General features: G+C 33.2%; 1 protein-coding gene across 1 annotated transcript in view; it reads right to left on the bottom strand.

Annotated features, from left to right (window-relative positions):
* The window catches only part of LOC131032090 (mitochondrial import receptor subunit TOM20), a 100,228-nt gene extending 79,508 nt beyond the window's left edge, over nt 1-20,720 (bottom strand). Inside the window, exons 1-3 of the mRNA XM_057963011.2 lie at nt 20,469-20,720; nt 14,622-14,700; nt 2,994-3,163 (exon numbers count right to left, since the gene is read on the bottom strand). Coding sequence (XP_057818994.2) covers nt 2,994-3,163; nt 14,622-14,700; nt 20,469-20,576 — 357 coding nt within the window. The 5' untranslated portion in view covers nt 20,577-20,720. The remainder of the gene's footprint in view (nt 1-2,993; nt 3,164-14,621; nt 14,701-20,468) is intronic.
* Nucleotides 20,721-20,926: the final 206 nt, after the last annotated feature.

Raw genomic sequence — 20,926 nt, 5'->3', positions numbered from 1 at the left:
AGTTTGAAATTAGGGCTAACAGGCCACTAATATAATAGCCTGTCATGTGTTATGGATGCAGAAGTACATAAATTAAATTAAATATACATTTGATATTTCTAAAATGTAAGCCTTATTACAACACTCTCTTTAGAATTGCTTATATATATATATAGTGAATTTATTGATTATTATTCCTCAGTGTATATTATTAATAATGTTTCTGATATATATTATTTATTATAGTATTCCAGATTATAAACAATTGTTCTCTATCCATATTATTCCGTATCCATATGAATTCCAAATAATTACTTGGCATTAAGTGAGATATATTCATAGTAACTATAGCCCAACAGTGAGGGTCGAACCTTCTTTTCCTGAAGTTTCATGCAATATTCATCTCCTTGTTTGCTGCCCTTGGACTGAGTATTGATCCCTTGTTAATATCTTATGGGAACGAAGGGTTGTATCCTTTGATTGGGAATGGACATCCCTTTCCCTAAATTATATCTCTTCCTTTATTCTTAATCGCATCCTTTAATAACGATTAATTAATCCTTTAGTGACTACCTTTTAACTAATCTGCTGATCGTGATACTCTCTTTTTCTGGACAGCGATTGTGTAGAAGATTACTTGCTCACTACTAATCACTACTTCTTATTATTAATTGCTACTAACTGTTGACCTTTTGATTGCTGCAAAGTCAGACAGATCTGACATGCGTCAGATCTGGTCTGCCACTAATATCTGTTTATTGTTTTATGACTTAATTAATCCAATTTACCTTTCACATGGGTTGATTTAAATATTAAATACTATGATTGTTTATCAATGATGCAGGGACGGAAACTTGAGAAGTCTGTAATTTAATAAATGTAGTTTAAAACACCCAAATTGTTTTTCTATCAAGGGTTCTTCCAATTTTCTACCACTTTTTAAAAACATTGGTGATAATCCATAACAAGTTCATTTTTACCTTGTGTCATCTCCCACATTTTACTTACACTTTTAGTTAGTATATCCAATGAATCAAAATTTGTTAGAAAAAAAAGGTGCTCAAATCTTCCCTTGTCATGTCTAGGACATTCCTTTATATACCACCAAAGTGCCTCGTCCCTAAGGGTTTCTACAAATTTGTATAATCTAGACTAATCATCATCAATACCAGTACTATTCCAAGATAAACAAATGTTCACTAGCACCTTTGGTGTCTTTCCAAAATATAGAGAGCTAAGTCCTATTGCAACCACTTGCATATAAGGGGAAGGTATTTTTTATTTAGCTTTTTGTGTTTCAATTTAGAGATTTAGTATTTTATTTAGCTTTTTATTTAGCTTTTTGTGTTTCAATTTAGAGTAAATTGTGCTACAAGTCTACCAAGGACACTCACATCTCTGGTCAAATCTTATGCCCTCACAACAAGTTGTAACATAAACAAATACTTCAGGGCCAAAATATTCAAGAAAAAAAAGTCATGAGCTTTCAAAGGAGGTGATTCAAAATTCTAGTTATATTTTAATCCCTAATAGCCAGCTGCAGCAAATGATTTAGGGTTGAAAGTTCTTTTGGGAGTGTCAACGCTCCTATCCAATCACAAGCACCCATTTTTGGTGGCATGAGGCTCAACACCCAGCCAGAAAGGATGGGATGTAACCGGTAAATCATCCTCTGCAAACTAGATGCTGCCAGGGATTGTGGGTGTTTGAGGAAATACGACAACTGGTAAACTTGCAACTTACTCACTGCTGTGACCTGCTGAAAGGAGTCATCAGAATCCATGACAATCGTGGAAGGATCATGAGAATAATATTAAGGAGTTCAAACCTCCTGTAACATGCCATCACCCTTAATAGGGGAGTAAACTGCTTTTTATGGGTCGCCACTATCAATATTAATGCCCAGTTTGCTCACTATACCAACAACAAAGAATTTAGACGAGATTCCATCCATCCAAACCTGCCATCAACCTCTCAGACCGCCTACATTGGGATAAATCCCTCGTCACCTGATGCAAAGACAAATGCACTGAAACTGAGGCATGAAAGGTCAAAAGGGGGTTAAATCAGGTGGCAATTCCATGCCTGCGAATTCTGGAAGAAATCTGCTGAACTGGAAAAGGACGTGGAATGGTGAAGAATAGCCCACAAGGCATATGCAATTTTGTAATAGAGGTTTGGTTCTATTTCCGACTTATGTAAATAGTATTATAATTAATTCTGTGACAAAGAATTTGTTATGTTGATTCCGATGACAAGAAAATTTCCAGCTCAGTTGAATGGTAAACTATTTCCTAAATATTTATGTTATACAAATAAAAATAATAATAGAAAGAGTAAATAAAAATGGCTGAACCTTTCTCTGTAACAAGCAATCAAAGAGCAAAAGAGTATAGTGAAACATCGAAACAAAATCGCCATTTTGAAAAACAGTTAATAGAACTCGATTAAAAAGTTGGACAGGTTCTTTATGCCAGTTCACCACCAATGTACAAACTCCACATCTCAGCAATCTACTTTATAGAGAGAAGAGAAATCAAAGAAACAAGACAATCTTAAATATTCCCAAGAGAAAGGCTTGCTGTTCTATTCTTCATTCATTAGAAAATTAAAAGGGTGAATACATAAAATGAGAAAGATGGCCAACCGCTTGGCAACAAACCTTTGATTACAAATTAATTAAATGTGTCATCTATTTCCTACCTCAGTCTACTTTTATAATACAAGTCTGTATCAATTACAATTACATGACCATTACATTAACTAACATATATCCAACCAGTAGCCATCACCTTTCCTTGAAAAAGTTTGATAGATGATGATGATTCAGTTACATAAATCCACTTCTTGTTTGACCTCGTGTAACCTATACTAGTAGCAGTCCTCAAAAACAAGAAAAAATTGACATAGGTTTTAGCTAAATAAATTAAGCTGTGAAGAATAAAATGTGCATATGCAAAAGGGCAAGCAAAGAAATGACAGTACAATAATATCAGGCCATATTGGTAACACACCTCATCTACTGCCTGCTGAAAATAATCCGATGCCTTCTTGAAATAAATCTTTGCAACCTCATGTTCTGGAGTGAGAAATGCATGTGAGGTATGGGCATTTCCTAGGCACCACAGTGTATCATGTTTCTTTGGATTAACTTTCAGTGCCTCTTCGAGTTTTGACACGGCATCTTTAAAATAAGGACATAAAGATTAGATAAGTTTTGTACCAGCCTTCATAAAAATAAGACACAAAAACATAAATAAGTGCAGGTTGATTTTTTGAAATAGATAAAAAATTCACTAACAAACACTGCAAGATGCATATACAACCATTATGTAAAATACATTATCCAATTAAGTTGTTACAGTGTCTATAGTTTCTTTGGATGCACTAACTTTCAGTGCCTGTTCAAGTTTTGACATAGCGTATTTAAAAGAAGGAAACAAAGATCAGATAACTTTTATACCAGCCTTCATAAATATAAGATGCAAAAAATAAGTAAAGGTTGACTTTTTGAAATACATAAAAATCTCTCTAATCATATACAGGCATTATGTAAAATAAATTGTCCAATTAACTTGTTACGGTATATATATAGTTTGATAAGATTATCAACCAATGTCACTTCAAGTCATTTGACACAACATCACAATGTACAATGCTAGGATCCACATATAATAACAACAGAAATGTACAAGATAATAACATTATGAGAATAAGATAAAGATCTCACACAAAACAAGAGATGTTTGAGGGCCAAGATGCCCTAATATCCAATACTCAAAAATAAAATAAAACCTTTAAATAGGGCAACACCATAGAACACTCCTTTTGGAAGAAGCCACTTCATACGGTATGTCCAACATGACATCCCAAACGCAGAGTCTTCACATCCCATTACGATGATATTCACATCCTATATAGTGACGACCTAATAACATGATGGAGTGATAAGCCACTAATCCCAATATAGGGCAACTCATTACCCAAGACAATTAATTACGAAAGTTATACATATGACCCAATATAACTAAGATGATATATGCCACATGTCAGCATCTCCATCACCCCTTAACATCATATGCATAGGTACGTAATATACAACAACTATTATTTTACAACCAAATTTATTGTCATCTTTATCTTGTATTATGAATAACAAAAAATGGTTATTAAAACGATAAATTTCTCCCTGTTCAAAAAGTATTCAACATGAAATTGAAGCACTTAAACGTTAAATTGAAGCAAATTCTACCCTCGAAATATTAACCATAGCTATAAAGTAATATTTCAACCAAAACAGCAGACTTGAGTATGATAACCTGGAAACACAAACTGCTGAAAATATGAACTGCAAACACTCATAAATCTATCTTCTATTAAAATGAAATGAATTACACTGCACTAAAAACTGCTCTCTATACATGTATCTTTTTCTGCTCATCTCTCAATTATGTGCCTAAGGTCTTTTTTATAGAATAAGAGAAGCTTCCAGGCTTTACAAACACCTACCTCAATGAAGCGCCAAGTTCAGGAAACAAACTGCTGAAAATATGAACAGCAAACACTAATAAATCTATCTTCTAATAAAATTAAACAAACTAGTATAGATATCTTAAATATATCTATCTAAAGAAATGCCAAGAGATATCAATTGGAAATATTTTATTTACCTTAAAATTATTTTATTTTATTTTAAATTATATTTACTACATACAAAAACATTTAAATTGCATTGTATCTACATTGTTTATTTTTTTAGCTAATACAAAAAAAGTATTAGATAATTGAAATTTAATTTTTTATATATAAATTTTAAACTATTTATCATTATTCCAAAAAAATTATTAAAAATTAAAATTTCAAAAAAAATTATAAATATGAAATCATAGATTTTTTTAAATATCTTTGTTTTTATTTAATATTTATATATCTATCTAAAACTCATAACTTTGATGAGGGTATATTTTGTTTTATTTTATATGGTATTTAATTTAAAAATATTAATTTTATAATTAATCTAAAAATTTTGACATATTATGGTTGTCAAATTTAAGCTAAAAAAAAAAGTTAACATTAACACACTCGCACCATTACAATCCACCCCTTGCTGACAATTTAAAATGCCTCTCAGCATTAATTACACTGCTCTCTATATATGCATCTTTTCTGCTCAGCTCTCAGTTATGTGCCTACAGCGTTTTTTATAGAATAAGAGAAGCTTCTAGGCTTTACAAACACCTATCTCAAGGAAGCTTTCCCTTGGAAAATTAATGTGTCTTCGGTCTTTTTATAGAATAAGAGAAGCTTCTAGGCTTTACAAACAAACTCACGGAAGCTTTCCCTTAAAAAAAATTAAGTTAGAAGACAACAAGTGCCTTGCTCTGGAAACAAGAACAGTAACAAATCTTTAGAATCTCTTAAAATAAAATAAAAGTGTTTCCATGCAAAATAGAAGACCTGCACTCAGCTAAAGAATACGTAGAAAAAAAAGCTGCTAATTTATGTTCCCTATTGAAGGAGAACAGCAACCAAGCAACATGTTAGGAATCCAAGATCAAGATGTTTAGCCATGATAACCATTAACCAAATAAGTAAAATAATAAAATAAATGAAACAACATTACACAATACAAATGAGTTAAATGGAGAAAACCATATGATCAAAAACCCCACAAAAGCGCATCATTCTTTTATTTGAGAAAATTTGCTTTGTTTGTGATACAAACTCTAGAACCTATCTTTCCAATTTCTCCTCAGTCCTTCCAAATACAATGCTTCAATACCTCGTGCAAATTATATCACCAAATTCATATATATCCAATGATCTATTTCTCACACATGCAGCTCATCCAATAATCTCTTAAGCCACATTTATTCCTCTATTGCTTTTGTTGGAGTTCTATATTCAACCTGCATGGATGAAAGATCCACAATAGGTTGTTTTTTACTACTGCTTGTGATAGTATCTATACCATATTTAAAGACATAGCCAAAGGTGGATTTCCTATAAATAGAACTACCAGCATAGTCAAAATCACAATAACTAAATAAATTAGCATGTTTTTATGCAGTTATAATAAACACCATAATGAAGTGTGTGATTTATACACCTTAATAAAAAAAATTAATCATTTTCCAATGATCCACATATGTATCTAGCACTAATCTAGACGCGATACCTACAAAATAGGTAATACCAAGTCTGCTAATAGTGAGGTTTATCAAACTTCTTACAAATTGCTTATACAAAGTAGAATTGCACTTTACACATGATTGGTTTAAATCTAATTTAATGCCTACCTCAATAGGCGTTGTCCAATTTAATACGTGTGTAAGTAGTTATAGTATTTAGTTTACAATCCATGATATTAGAAATGACTCTCTTGTTTTGTATTGAAAATCTTTTCAAATCATTCTTCTATGAATCTAATTGTATTCGAATGTGTTGTTCATTGAACATGTTGTCATAGGGATTACAATGGCAACCACTTCTAGCTGCATGGGTCAACCCTGCTTCAAAACAAACCCAAATTCTCCTCTCTAGAGATATGTTGATATGGTACAACTGTAATTTTAAACCCTAGGTATGTTAATCAGATTTATATAATTGATTATGCCCTAGGTTGTAATCAGATTTGCAGTATTTTAGTAAACCAACATAGATTAATTATGCCCTAGATTGTAATCAGATTTGCAGTATTTAATAAGCCAACATAAATCAGAAATAAAACAGTAGACAAACAAGCATACCCTGGGAAAACCTCCAAGGAGGAAAAACCCAGCATGAAAGACCCACGGGTCAGATTATATATTCTCCTCTAAATATAAGTACAATACTTAGCTTGAATCTGATCTTCACATATCAGATCTGCCCTTGTATGCTTCAAAGACTTGCATCAAAATTCACTATGTCCTCTTGGACAATTTCGCACCAATCTGAATAAGTTCGCACTCTTCCTTAAGTTCGCACCCTTCTTAAGAATTCGCACAGCAGAGCTAAATCACCTTTGTATATGATTGAACTTGATGATATTTGTTGACTTGCAAATTGTCATTTATTTATATGCATCTTTTACTCTTTGAAATGTAAGTCGGCCTCCTTGGTTTTTGGCGCCAATAATTAAATGGCGTGTATTTAGCATAGCGTGGCATTGTGAATAGGATAGGGTCACGTTACCCTAAGATAGGACCCGGTCCTAAAGGGGGTTCGGATGTTGCCTTAAGGCAATCCGAACCTCTAGAACCCTAGTTACAATCAACAACAACTACTTCCAGGTTGTTTGGGTTATATTTGAATTTGCAATGGGTGTGATGTTTTATTCAAGCTCATACAATCAAATTAAAGACCATTTGTCCCACACCCCTGGAGTAGGCATCAAAGCTTGCCTACGAAAAAATGGTGAACCCATTCTAGAAGCACATATCCTTGCATATATTAGTGAAATAACAATTGATTGTTGTATATTAATTACAAAGGAGACAAAGGCTCCTTATATAGAGATCGCAAGAAGATCTTTCTATAACGGAAACAATCAAGATTAGAAACACAAAAGACAAAAAGTAAACTTCCTAAAACTAACTAAAGACGAAAGACATAAAAGGAAATTTTTAAATACTACCTGAATGACTAAGATGGCCATTATATTAATGTTACAATCTTATTTTAATACCCTCCCTTAATGGTCATTCTACTAACTACCCTACAGAAGACTTGACATAATCAGCAGATCATTTTGCACGAATACATGGAAGGTTGCCCCCTTCTCCTTATAGAACGCTTTGCAACATGAGCCTATTGCTGAGACCCTCCCTGATTGGACTTCAGATCAGCCAATCACTTTCTGCAGAACTTCTTCATGTGTCCAAGATTACCACTTGTCATTGAAACTCCGAAAGCCTTCCAACATGATGTTGGAAAACAAAACCAGCCCTCCCTTTATCCAGAGACACCGAGATCAGCTTCTCAGAAAACTTCAATTTTTGTTGATAAACAATTGGCAAAAAACTAAAACCATGATTTTGTGGAAAAATCGTCAAACCCTCGATGCGAAGCTGAAATCGTGTACACACCTTCGTTTTTGTGGAAAAACAGTAAAAACCCAAAAAAAACACCCTTCATGATGTTTTGGAAAAAACATCAGAAAACCCACAAAGATTTTTTTTGGAAAAAAAATAGAAAAACCCACCATGATTTTTTTGGAAAAAATCAAAAAACCCACCATGATTTTTTTTGAAAAAAAATTTTAAAACCCACCATGATTTTTTTCAGAAAAAAGCTGGAAAACCCACCATGATTTTTTTGGAAAAAATCAGAAAAACACACCATGATTATTTTTGAAAAAAATCAGAAAACCCATGATTTTATAAAAAAGCCAGGTCTAAAACCCTCAATCTGAGAAAACCACAAGTTTTCATAAAAAATCATGTCAAAAATCTTCTAGAAATAAATTCCAGGTAATGAAACCACAAGTTTAATTAAAAAATCATCAATAAAATCTTTCCGCACTCTAATACCATGAAATAATAATTGATTGTTGTATGTTAATTACAAAGGAGACGAAGGCTCCTTATATAGAAATTACAACAAGAATTTTCCATAACAAAAACGATCAAGATCAGAAATACGAAAGACAAAAACGAAACTTCCTAAAACTAACTAAAGATGAAAGACATAAAAGGAAGTTTCTAAACAATAACTAAATGACTAAGATGACCATTATATCAATGTTAAATATTATTTTAATATTGAGCAGGAAAAAACAGAACAGGCAGCAAGCCACAAATCAAATCATCCTTTGTTAAAAAGAGAATCTCGGGTAATGGAAGTCCCTTCAGTGCTTTAGAATCTTCAACCTATAAGGAGCCACCCATTTCTGGCCACAACTCAGGAACAAACTGAACCTTTAGACATAAGAGATCAAAGGAACTGTTGGAAATAGCATTTTTTATCAGCACATAGAAGATGTCTATATGGAAATGGATTGAGCTTTGAGAAAGTATGTAGCACTTTATTAAAAAAAAGGTGAAGTTCATAATAGAGTCATTGAAGCCCATAAAAGATTTGTGGGCTGAAACAAGGTGCCCATCATTTTTTATGGATGGAAGGATGCAAGCAATCAGCCATTGATCAGTGTTTTTGCAATGTTCCCTAAAGGGACAATGTTTTTGAAAACAAAGGATTGTGAAGGGGAGTTGAAAGATGATGCATTTATTACTAACAATCTCTTGACAGACATTGAGGAAATGGGACCTCATAATGTTGTTCAAGTCACGACACACAATGACAAAAAATTATAGAGCAACTAGTTTGTTAAATGAGGAGCATTATTAGAGATGTTGAAGTCAACCAAAGGACAAGGCAGCTCTTCGTTGATATTGACATGCAAGATGCAATTAGGATTAAGTTCATGGATTTTGTATGGCAGCTCTTCATGACAAGTACCAGGTCAACGCTCGTAGTTGGTGTTACCTCCATGGCCGATCATTCACACACCTACAACCTCTTGCAATCAAAATTTTATCACAAGTTTTATAATAAATAAAATATCTTTAAGTTTCATTTATATTTTATAAAATAAATTTGTTTAATTTATCTCTTAGTCTCTAATTTTGTCTTAATGGATTGCTAGTTCATATACATCTGAGGGCAATTGGAGCACATACTCCTTCACCCACTCAATAAACCACAATCGACTACACTCAAAAAAGGCAAAGAACTTGGTGTATGTGCATTCAAATTTGCGTCTCCTTTTACACAAACAAAGTTGCTACAAGGAAGTGGACACAAAGAATTGGGATATCACACCAAAGCATATTAGTTTGTATGCTTCCACTTTCCACCTTGCTGCCCTTGATGTTGAAGACAATCCAACTAACGAGCATGAGTGCCAATGGCAATGATAGTGCTAATAACAGTGTCAATGGCATTGTCGTGGTTCTAATATAACAGTACCTACATCATCTAATATGGATGGTGATGATGATACTTTTGAAGAACCATGTGATGGTCCTTGATAACCGATAGCTGATTGTCAACAATTGACATTATTATTTTTAATTTTAATATATATCATAACATTCGAGTTTGACCGATTGACATTATAATATTTTTAATTTTTATTGTGGTTTTGTTTATTATACAATATATGATGCTGTATGGTATTATGAAGTTAACTGCTGCTGCAAAAATGCCTATATTTATTATTTTTATGTTTTGTATGGACAAACCTAACCCCAAAAAACGTTTTGACCAAACCTGCAAACTTTAACACGCACTAGACCGATATTTTAGTTTTTAGCGAAATCTTGTGGGAAATGTTCACACCCTAATACAAAGTAGTCAAGGTATTGTACATCTCTTTTGTTGTCTTCTTCTCTACAATGTGAGGGATCAGGGGATCCTTCATCGAATCTAAGATGATTTGATTTGCCTTGACTAACTTTTTGTTATGTTTGGCCAATTTAACAAGATTGAGAGGAAGTACAACCTTAGTTTCCACAAAAATCAAAAGATTAACTTCCTACAATAGCATTTGCAATTTGCACTTCCAAGACATAAAGTTGAATGTGTCTTCTAGGAGTCCCATTGTAATGTCCGCATTTTGAAATAGGATTTAATAATAAATACTAATAATAAAATTAAAATATAAAAGAATAAAATTAAAATTAAAATTTAAAAGAAAAAATTAAAATAATTAAAATTTAGTTAAGTTTCATGAATGGTTAAAAAGCATAAAATGAAAAGTTGTGACAACCTCAAACATGGGGTATAAAAGGGAGAAGAGAACTTCATTTGAAAGAGGAATATGATCTATAATGAGAAGTGCAGATCTGATTTGAATAATAAGACAGCACTGAGGAGACATGACCCTTTAAATGCATGGCTCTTTCTAAAGAGATGTGTCTCCTCAATAAAATATGAAAGTATAAAAGGGTATGGAATGGAGGAAGGAAGAATGAAGGGAACATAGGAATTAAAGAAGGATTAATGGAAGAACAAAGGAATGAGAAGGAAATGAGGAAGTGACCATTGCAAAAGGGCAGACATTATTAAGAGATAAGACTCTCTCACATTAGATGATACAAAGGGGAGAAGATTTCATTTGAGGAGGACATCCAAGGGAAATCAACTTGGGAAATAATTTATTATTCTAAAAGGTAGCAATGAAGGGTGGTAGCTCAATCCTAATGAAGGGTGGTGACTCAAGTCTTGTGAAAGGTAATGCCTCTTTCAACAATGAAGTATAAAGAAATCATTCCAATCACTCAAGGATCACTTATCAATCATCATTCCAATCATTCAAATCAAGCAAACAATCAATCAACATTCATCAATATATCAAACCAGCCTTCATTACATTATCACTCACCAAAACCTCAAATCATACAATCAAAGGTATTCATTTGATCAATCAATCATTCAATCAATCGATCAAGGAGATCTGATCTGAGTAAGAGATATTCAGGCCATACAGCTGATTAAACAATAAAAAAGTAATTTGGTGTGAGATATAGTATATTGTGCATTAGTTATTATATCCTAATAAGATTGATATGGCCTTATATTCCTTTAAACATATAAATCATGTATATATTTATCTCATAATCAATCAGACGTAAAGTTGGAGGAAATAAGATAAGGAGACATAGTTTACCGGTTCCCTCGAACTAAGTAGACCACCCCAGGGGATGAAACTTGTCATAGTGGGACGTTCTTGCCACTTGCAGGCCGAGAGGGGTGAGTTGTCATAGTTGGATACTGCACGCTCTCAGGCTTAGTTGGGCTGATCCTGGCACCCTTTCAAGTTTTCCTACCGAACTAAACTATATTTGATTACGAGGTAGTTAGCTAGCAATGATGTCCGTCATTCCATATGATGTAATTGTTCACTTACCCATATATTTGTTCATTGATTCTTAAGTTTATTAATGATTAGATGAAGTCACTTTAAGTATGTTATTGTTAAAATTAAATTATATTGTTGGAATTGTCAAATTGGGCACAACAAATTAATCCCAATTTGGGGACATTACACACACTATTTGAGACCGAGATTAGTCATGACTACAGCTAATAAAACACACTAAACGAGGTACATTGGCTATGATTCAGACCAGCAGTCCATGATAGGTGTGGATGAACACTCCAATCACTGGAGTACTTAGGAGTTAGGACATGACACCCTACAGCCTCTCATAGGTTTGGATCACTTCAATCACTAAAGCAAGTGCACCGAAATCCTCCAACAGCTCCCTCTTATGGGTAGCAACACACTTACACAAACCGAGAAGTTTACAGTCAATTTGCTCTGCTACCATGTTAATTTTGAGACCATGATAAGCAAATTTCACAATAAGAGAACTACCCCTAACCATGAATTAAAACTATAATCAACACAGAAAACCTCAGTACCATACAAGCAAACACACACTAGTGAAAATATGAACAGCAAGCATTCAAAAATATATCTTCTAGTAAACTGAATGAATTACACTGCCCTCAAAACTGCTCTGTCTCCATCTTTTTCGCTCTACTCCCAATTATGTGCCTTCAGTCTCTTCTATAGAGTAAGAGAAGCTTCTAGGCTTCACAATCACCCATCTCAGTAGAGTGACAAGCTGCTGAATTATCACTACCCATACATGTATGAAAATGCGCGTACCAATACCACGAATTCTGGAGAAACCAGATAATTCGAATCAAATACGACGTATACACAAATCACAACCCGATTTAGCTATCACGGGAATGGCTCATGCTAACCCGCTAGAAGCAAGAGGAATTAGTACTAAATGGTCAGTTGAATTTACTTTTGCTCAGATTCATGGGTTTGCCAATGCAAGAGATGTACTTGAATTGATTACCCGACCTCTACGGCGTCAGAAAAATTTAGAAGACTTGGGTCCAACCACTTTGGTCAGAAAATAATAAGTTGAAATTCCAGTAATTGAAAATATCAACATATAGATAATTTTGTGAAATAAAGATCCAAAATGATTCAAATTCATATTATTTTGAATGTTATTTGTGGATGTGAGCCACAGCTAATATTGATTTATTTTTACGGGAGATCCCAAAAATGATTTCTATAATCATTTCAAATCTCCCCATGCTTATAAGAGAGATATCAGGGTCATTTCTCTCATTTCTAATGTGTGTTACACCACCGATGAACACAAAAACATTATTTATTTTATTTATTAGATGGACTTAGACAAATGTAGAAGTACAAGCATGAGATTATAAAAAATGGTTCACAGCAGGATTAACTGCCTTTTACATGTTTCGTATGTATTTACTCACTTTTGAAGGGGACTTCCGCATAAATTTAGTTAATTCATATAACAACCATATTACATTATATTCGACTTCTATGTGGGGAGAGGAGGAATCCAGGATATTAAATAGAACGAGAGCAGATTCTATGTCGAATCAAATTATAGGAAGGAATAATTCCTTTTCCAAAGAAGCATTTCAAATTTCGAATAAGATGGAAGGATTGTACAAAAAGAACAGAGGTTTGGTTGTCACTTATCCTTTCTTTTATAAAGGATCTTTTGCATATCCGAAAGAATCGGGCAAGGCAATGCTATTTCCTTTAGTTGTATTGGGAATATTTACTCTGTTTGTTGGATTAATAGGAGTTCCTTTTTTTCGAAGCGGAATGAGGTATGACATATTATCTCAATGGTTTGCTTCATCGACGGCCCCTTTTGATAAGAAACATCCGGAGAATTGGTCCGAATTTTTCATAGACGCAATCCCCTCAGTTGGTATAGCATTTCTCGGTATATTGATTGCCTGTATTCTATATAGACCTATTTACTTCTTATCACAGGATGTATATCATAAAACAAATCCTCATATGAAGATTATTATGGACCAATCGATTAAAACAGATTCAATTATTTCTTATCTTAAGAATTCCAATTGGTTTCATTTTCTATTAAGTTCCATTCTTAATACTACTATTCATCTACAATAGAAAATTGAATAAAATAAAAATGTGTGTGTACATGACTAATAGCGCAGTACCTAGACTGAAAAAGAGTTCCTTCTTGCTCATCTTACAAATATTTGATTAGTATCAGTATTGATCGGTTCCAATCTGGTATTTGCAGAAAAAAGATGAAAAAAGGTCACAATCAATATGAAATCGATAGGACTCCATCCCTTCCATCCCATATTCTATCGTTCTTTTTTATTCATGATCTATCGTTTTTATTTTGTTCTCTTCAGGATCTAGTGGATTGGAAACCAAGAATGTGGAATATAAAAATATTTAGAAGCTTTGTCCTAAAAAGACTAAAGCAGAGGACAGGAAGTGCTGTGTTTTAGAAATAAGAACATCAACTAGTCTTTAGAATCTCTCTAACCATAAGAAAAACATTTTCATGCAAATAAAAGACCTGTGATAAGCTAATGATAGAAAAAAACAAAACTGCTGATTTCTGGGCCCTGTTAAAGGAGAAAAGCAACCAAGCAATACATTCAGAAAACTAATGATTGTAAAAAAGACAAATCTTTCAAAAGTCTTTAGCATAAGCTACAATGAAATCCCAAAAGAAAAACCCATGCAAAATCAGGTAAATTTAAAATGACTTGCTATTCTGATCATTTGGAGGGGGAGGGGAAGGGGAGACCTTTGACCATTTTCACACACTCTCCACCTTGCTGAAACTGCGATAGCTCCAAAAGTGCTCCTCCCCATCTTGTGAGGTTCTGTACAGCAAAGTTGAATTAACATCAGCAATTGCACAAAGTTATGTGATTAAAACTCAAAAAAACCTACCATGCATTCTGATAAGATCCCAGGCATACTTTATCAAAATAACTTACAACTGTAAGTAGTTGCTTGTTTGATATTTGCATACTTACAGCACTAATAACTAACTGATAATCCTCTCAAGTTTCATTTTTTTTGTTAAATTTCAGATAAGAATCAAAAAGAAATGTTGTGGCAGAGTAGCCTTTGAATAATAAATAGAAATCATTACAAAAGAATGTAGTTTAAAGTTAATGTAGTTTAAAGCTTCAAGCTTTAATAGCCATTCAAATTACATATATGGCAAGTTTCGGCAGAACCATTGCAAACAACAGATTGCTTCTTATTATGAAGTGATTTCTACAGTTTTCCAAACCCATAAGTAATTTTAATTAAACATTTTGTTGCCTCTGAGTGATGAAATTCATATTATGATGGTTTTAAAAAAGCATCTAGCCTTCAGAAGAGAAATTAAGAAATATATAGAAGGATCTGCCCTAGCAATGTCCAAAGTGAAGTGAATTGTAATCTTCAAGGCAAAACCTGTAATATAACATCTCTGTGAGTGGACCATGAAAGGCTAACTAGTTTTCACTAAGTTAAAGGTTGCAATCAGTATGTAACAGCATGTGACATATAACAAGCAACCTAGTGACATCCCTGCTAGAGGTGGCGGAAGTGGTGGTGCTGTTGGGGGACGTTTACCCTAACTCCCCAAGTGTCGGGAACATCCCCCTACAGGAAGCATGGTTTTTGGGGGGTGGAGGCGTCCCTGTGGAACACTGGTTGTACTGCAAGATCGAACACTACGTCTTGATGAAAAACAATTCAAGGAGGGTGAATTGCTATAAAAATTCTTCTCACTATAGTCTATTACAAAATTTTAGAATCCTATACTTAATTTGGTGGGATCCATTAGGTTATTTTCACCAATGTATCTTTTAGGGGCATATGGAATATTTTCTTAAATGCATGCCCCACAAATAGCAAAGAGATAAAAGCGTTTGTTTTGGATATGTTCCACAAGTGTATATGGGGTAAAGTGCTAGAGAGAAAGAAGAAATATTATCTTGATGAGTTCAACCCCACATGTGATCATCAATAAAATTGTAATGTCCCCACTTTGGAATATAATTTAATAATAAAATTAAAATACAAAAAAATAAAAAATAAAATATAATTAAATACATTTATTTGGTACCAATTAATCATCCATTTATTTCTATCAGCAATATAATATGAATTGAATCAGTAAAGCAATATAATATTAATTAAATTAATTAAGCAAGTATTTTTATAAGATTCCTATGTTACTAATAACTGAATTTTAACCTAATGATGATTAATAAATAAATATGAATTCCATTAATAAGTAAATATGAATTCAATTAAAATGAATTCAATTAATAAGTAAATATTGATTAACTATTAAATTATAAAGAGTAATTGTGTCTCCTAAGAGTCACGATAGTGCAAAAGAAATATTACCAAGAAGAGGACGTGACTAATAAGTCACGTTTCCCCCAAAAGGCTGTGGGTCTACCTTTAAATATGGACCCATCACTTCTCACGAGGGGATAAGGAAAAAGAAAATTAAAAAAAAGAGGGAGATTATCTTCAGTCGACTGACATATCAGCAAACCATTGAACAAGTCCGGTTCTCTTCACCAGGGGCAGGAGCAAATACCAAAAACCATAATATAAAGAGGAGAGAGGAGTATATATCTGCATTTCTTATTCACTCTTGGAGGGTGGAAAATAGAAAGGAAGGGGAGGCTTAAGGGAATCGCAGAAGTAACAAAGAGTCAAAGCAAGGGTAAATGCACTCCACACCGGTATGAAGCATCTAACCCACTGCTTACTATGACGACATCAGAAATTTAATAAGATATAAATACTTCATTCTGTTATTCTAATTTGATAGCATTTTTTCAGAAACTAATATAGGATAGTCTGCAAGTATCAGACTCGAAAACAATCATAACTGAATTTAGTAAAGTACTAATAATCGCAGTAGGTATTAGAAATCAAAATGCAGATATTCTAGATTCTTCAGACATTAAATATAATATATGTTGATAGTAAATACAATGAATATAGATACCAAATATAATGAAAGTAGATATTAAACATAAGATATTAAATAAAAAATGAATATAGATATCAAATGTAATGAGTATATATATATATATATATATATATTAAACATGCATAGCTTTACAGGCATTAGACAGCACCATCGATCGGATCAGAAATGAAATGTTATTAAGTTACAGGCAGTAACATCCTTGTTCTTAGTGGTTCTAAACCAAGCTTTGGTTAACGTTAGTATTCTTTTATTCTTCTCTCTATGTATTAAAGTTGTGATTCTAAGATAGAATATAAGAGGGTCCCATTAGGGGACATTACAAGTGGTATCAGAGCCAGGTTCCTGCTCACCTGGGAAAAAGGCTGCCAGCTGGGATTAAAGGAAAAACAAGTAGTGACAGGTATGAATACATGGGATTTTCAGAGTTAAACATTAAATACATCAGCCAGTATGTTATATATTAATCAAATGAATGACAATGAATGTAATATAAGTTGGAAAGGCAAATTAAATATAGTTGTTCGAACAATACTGTTGGACATAAATATATATACATACTAATAAACAGCAAACTTCCTAACTGGTAAATAATAATAAACTGGAAAATTTACAGTAAACTGGGTAATGACACATTCAAATAATTTGGAATTTAATGGATACAATCATACAACTGTATACTGGCAACTCACTAATGAACGATCAGAATATTGGTTAAGATATGAATATTGACAGTAATATTAATATTAATCTATACAAGGGCACCCTATATGACAGGGGGAACTGCTGTACAAGGGCACACTGTATGATAGGGGGAACTGCTGTACAAGGGCACTGTTGTACAAGGGCACCCTATATGATAGGGGGAACTGCTGTACATGGGCACCCTACATGACAGGGAGCTTTTGTACAAGGGCACCCTATATGGTTATATTGGTAGGGGGAACTGCTGCTAAGCAGACCCTACATGATAATATTGAGTAGGGGAACTGTTGAACGAAACACCCTACATGATTATTTTCTCCACTATCATAATTTATGTTTCTGTTTCTGATATTGCTACATTAGTCTCTCTTTATGTTAGAGTTGCTTATATAACCATTCCCTAGAGTAAATTGTAGTATTTTCTGACTCTATTTTGCAGGTTTGACTACAGCAGAAGTTAAGGTACTTTCTCTTAATCCCTACACTGAGATCTAAAACATCATAACTAGGATATTTTAAGGTCATTTTGTTAAGGGACGTGTTTGATGTGTATTTCTCAGGTGAAACGTACCGGAATCGGATTCTGAAACGAATCTCCTGTGGGTAAATCCGAGGTCTGCGTTTTTAGAAGCCAAAATGTTTCTGAAATGTTTAGTGATTCTAGTTTTATCTTTTTAATATTCTTAACACCTACAGTGCTGATAGTGAACTCAGAACTTATCTATCATGAGATTCTAGTTTGATCTTTTTGATATTGAAAACTGAATTTAAATCAGTATGTTATGTTTCAAAATTTGAAATTTGTAATAGTTTTGTTTAGCATATGTATTGATATATGACATTCTAAACTTAATTCTATTTTTTAGCTACATATATATGTACATATGTATGTGTGTGTGTATATATATAAAAGAAACACACACGTATATATATACTTACTTACAAAAAAACGTACCCAACTCACAAAACAATTTATGCCATACCAGCGTTTTGTACCCATGTACCCTTTCCCGTTCCCACCAGATTCGGCAACTTAGAAGTAAATATGAATTCCATTAATAAGTAAATATGAATTCAATTAATATATAAATATGGATTAACTATTAAATTATAAAGAATAATTGTGTCTCCTAAGAGTCACGATAGTGCAAAAGAAATATTACTAAGAAAAGGACGTGACTAATAAGTCACTGTCTCTCCCAAAAGGCTGTGGGTCTACCTTTAAATATGGACCCATTACTTCTCACGGAGGGGGACAGGGAAAAAGAAAATTAAAAAAAGAGGAAATTATCTTCAATCAACTGACAACTCAGCAAACCATTGAGCAAGTCTGGTTCTCTTCACCAGGGACGAGCAAATACCAAAAACCATAATATAAAGAGGAGAGAGGAGCATATATTTGCATTTCGTATTCACTCTTGGAGGGTGGAAAATAGAAAGGAAGGGGAGGCTTAAGGGAATCGCAGAAGTAAAAAAGAGTCAAAGCAACCGTAAATGCACTCCACACGGGTATGAAGTATCTAATCCACTCCTTACTAGGACAACATCAGAAATTTAATAAGATATAAATACTTCATTCTTTTATTCTAATTTGAGAGCATTTTTTCAGAAACTAATATAGGATAGTCTGCAAGTATCAGACTCGAAAACCATCATAACTGAATTTAGTAAAATACTAATAATCGCAGTAGGTATTAGAAATCAAAGTGTAGAAATATTATAGATTCTTCAGACATTAAATATAATAAATGTAGATATTAAAAACAATGAATATAGATACCAATTATAATAAAAGTAGATATTAAATACAATGAATATAGATATCAAATGTAATGAGTATATATATATTAAACATGCATAACATCACAGACATTAGATAGCACCATCGACAAGATCAGATCAGAACTATTATTCAGTTACAGGCAGTAACATCCTTGTTCTTAGTGGTTCTAAACCAAGCTTTGGTTAACGTTAGCATCCTGTTATTCTTCTCTCTATGTACTAAAGTTGTGATTCTAAGATAGAATATAAGAGGGTCCCATTAGGGGACATTACAAAAATGCATACATAGTGACTACTGTTCTGTGGAGAACCAAGATTGCTCAATTAAAAACCAACTCTACTCGACTCCAATGTGAATTGGAGCAGTGGAAAAGACCTAAAGAAGCATGGGAAGAGATTTTTTTGCAATACTGAAACAGGGGAATCAGATAAACACTTTATTATGGAATGTGATGCTTTCAAGGACATCAAGAACAAACATGCCAATATCATGACAGTTGTATCTTGGTACAGTAAGAAGACTGTTGAGTAGTTTGGGATGCTCATCATCTCTTTGAATAAGAAAAGGATTGAAATTCAGAAAGAAAAATGACAAAACTTCCTGTCCCGTCCCATATTTTTAGCCTCATGGATGTAAAAAGTTATTCACTCATTCATATGAGACCACTTTTGGGCCAATGTTGAGCTAGTTTTGGTGGGCCCGGCTCCAGATATCATCCGACACATAAGAGGCAAAGAATTACAGTGGAAATAAAATATTTGCTTGTAAGGTAATGCATGCGTTTTACAAACACAATTTTGTCAACAAGTTTCGGACCCTGCTTTCGCCACCTTGGTGAGCACATTATCATGAATGCGGGATAGAGTCGAAAACCACACCACCTCAAAAATGTTGATTCTTTTAAAGCTATGAATATTTATAGCTCCAATTCCAACAATAGTGAAGTTGTCACCTTTTGACTGATGAAATTTTTGAGTTTCGGATTTAGGTTATATAACAGAACCAAAAAAATCAATTTTGTCTACTTACAGACCTAGAGTTCACAGTAGTGCCGCCAACTACTACTGCGTTGATAACATTATTATGTGAAGAGTGACTGAGTATTTAAATAAAAAGAAAAACAGAAACAGAGGGAGAATGAGAATACGTACATCAGCGTCGAGAGGATTAACGGCATAGGTAGACTCCGCAGTCTTTCGTGCTGCCTCAAAGAAGAGAAGGCGATCGAAGTCGCTATGTGGAATACCCATCTCTTCCATTGTTGTCGCTACAGCTAGGTTTAACAAACAAATTTCTCTACCCAAAAGAAAGAAATCAATAATGAAGAATATGAAGTACTTGAAATGCTTTTTAGCATAGATCTGTAATGCTGAAATTTGCACCGGTGTGCCCTTTTCCCTTATGTATCGGGCCCCTAGATTAAAGTGTTCTTAGACGTAATAATTAGCTTATAAGTGGTATATTTGTATTTAAATTATGTTCATGTTTTAATTTTATTTTCATTAATTTTTATATTTTTTTAATTTTTATAATATTATGTTTTATAATTATAATCTTTTATTTTTAAATTTTTAAATTTAAATTTTTTATAATATTATGTTTTATAGTT

Source organism: Cryptomeria japonica, chromosome 6 (assembly GCF_030272615.1).
Source record: "Cryptomeria japonica chromosome 6, Sugi_1.0, whole genome shotgun sequence".
NCBI classification, from domain to species: domain Eukaryota; kingdom Viridiplantae; phylum Streptophyta; class Pinopsida; order Cupressales; family Cupressaceae; genus Cryptomeria; species Cryptomeria japonica.
This window is presented reverse-complemented; position numbering and strand designations above follow the sequence as displayed.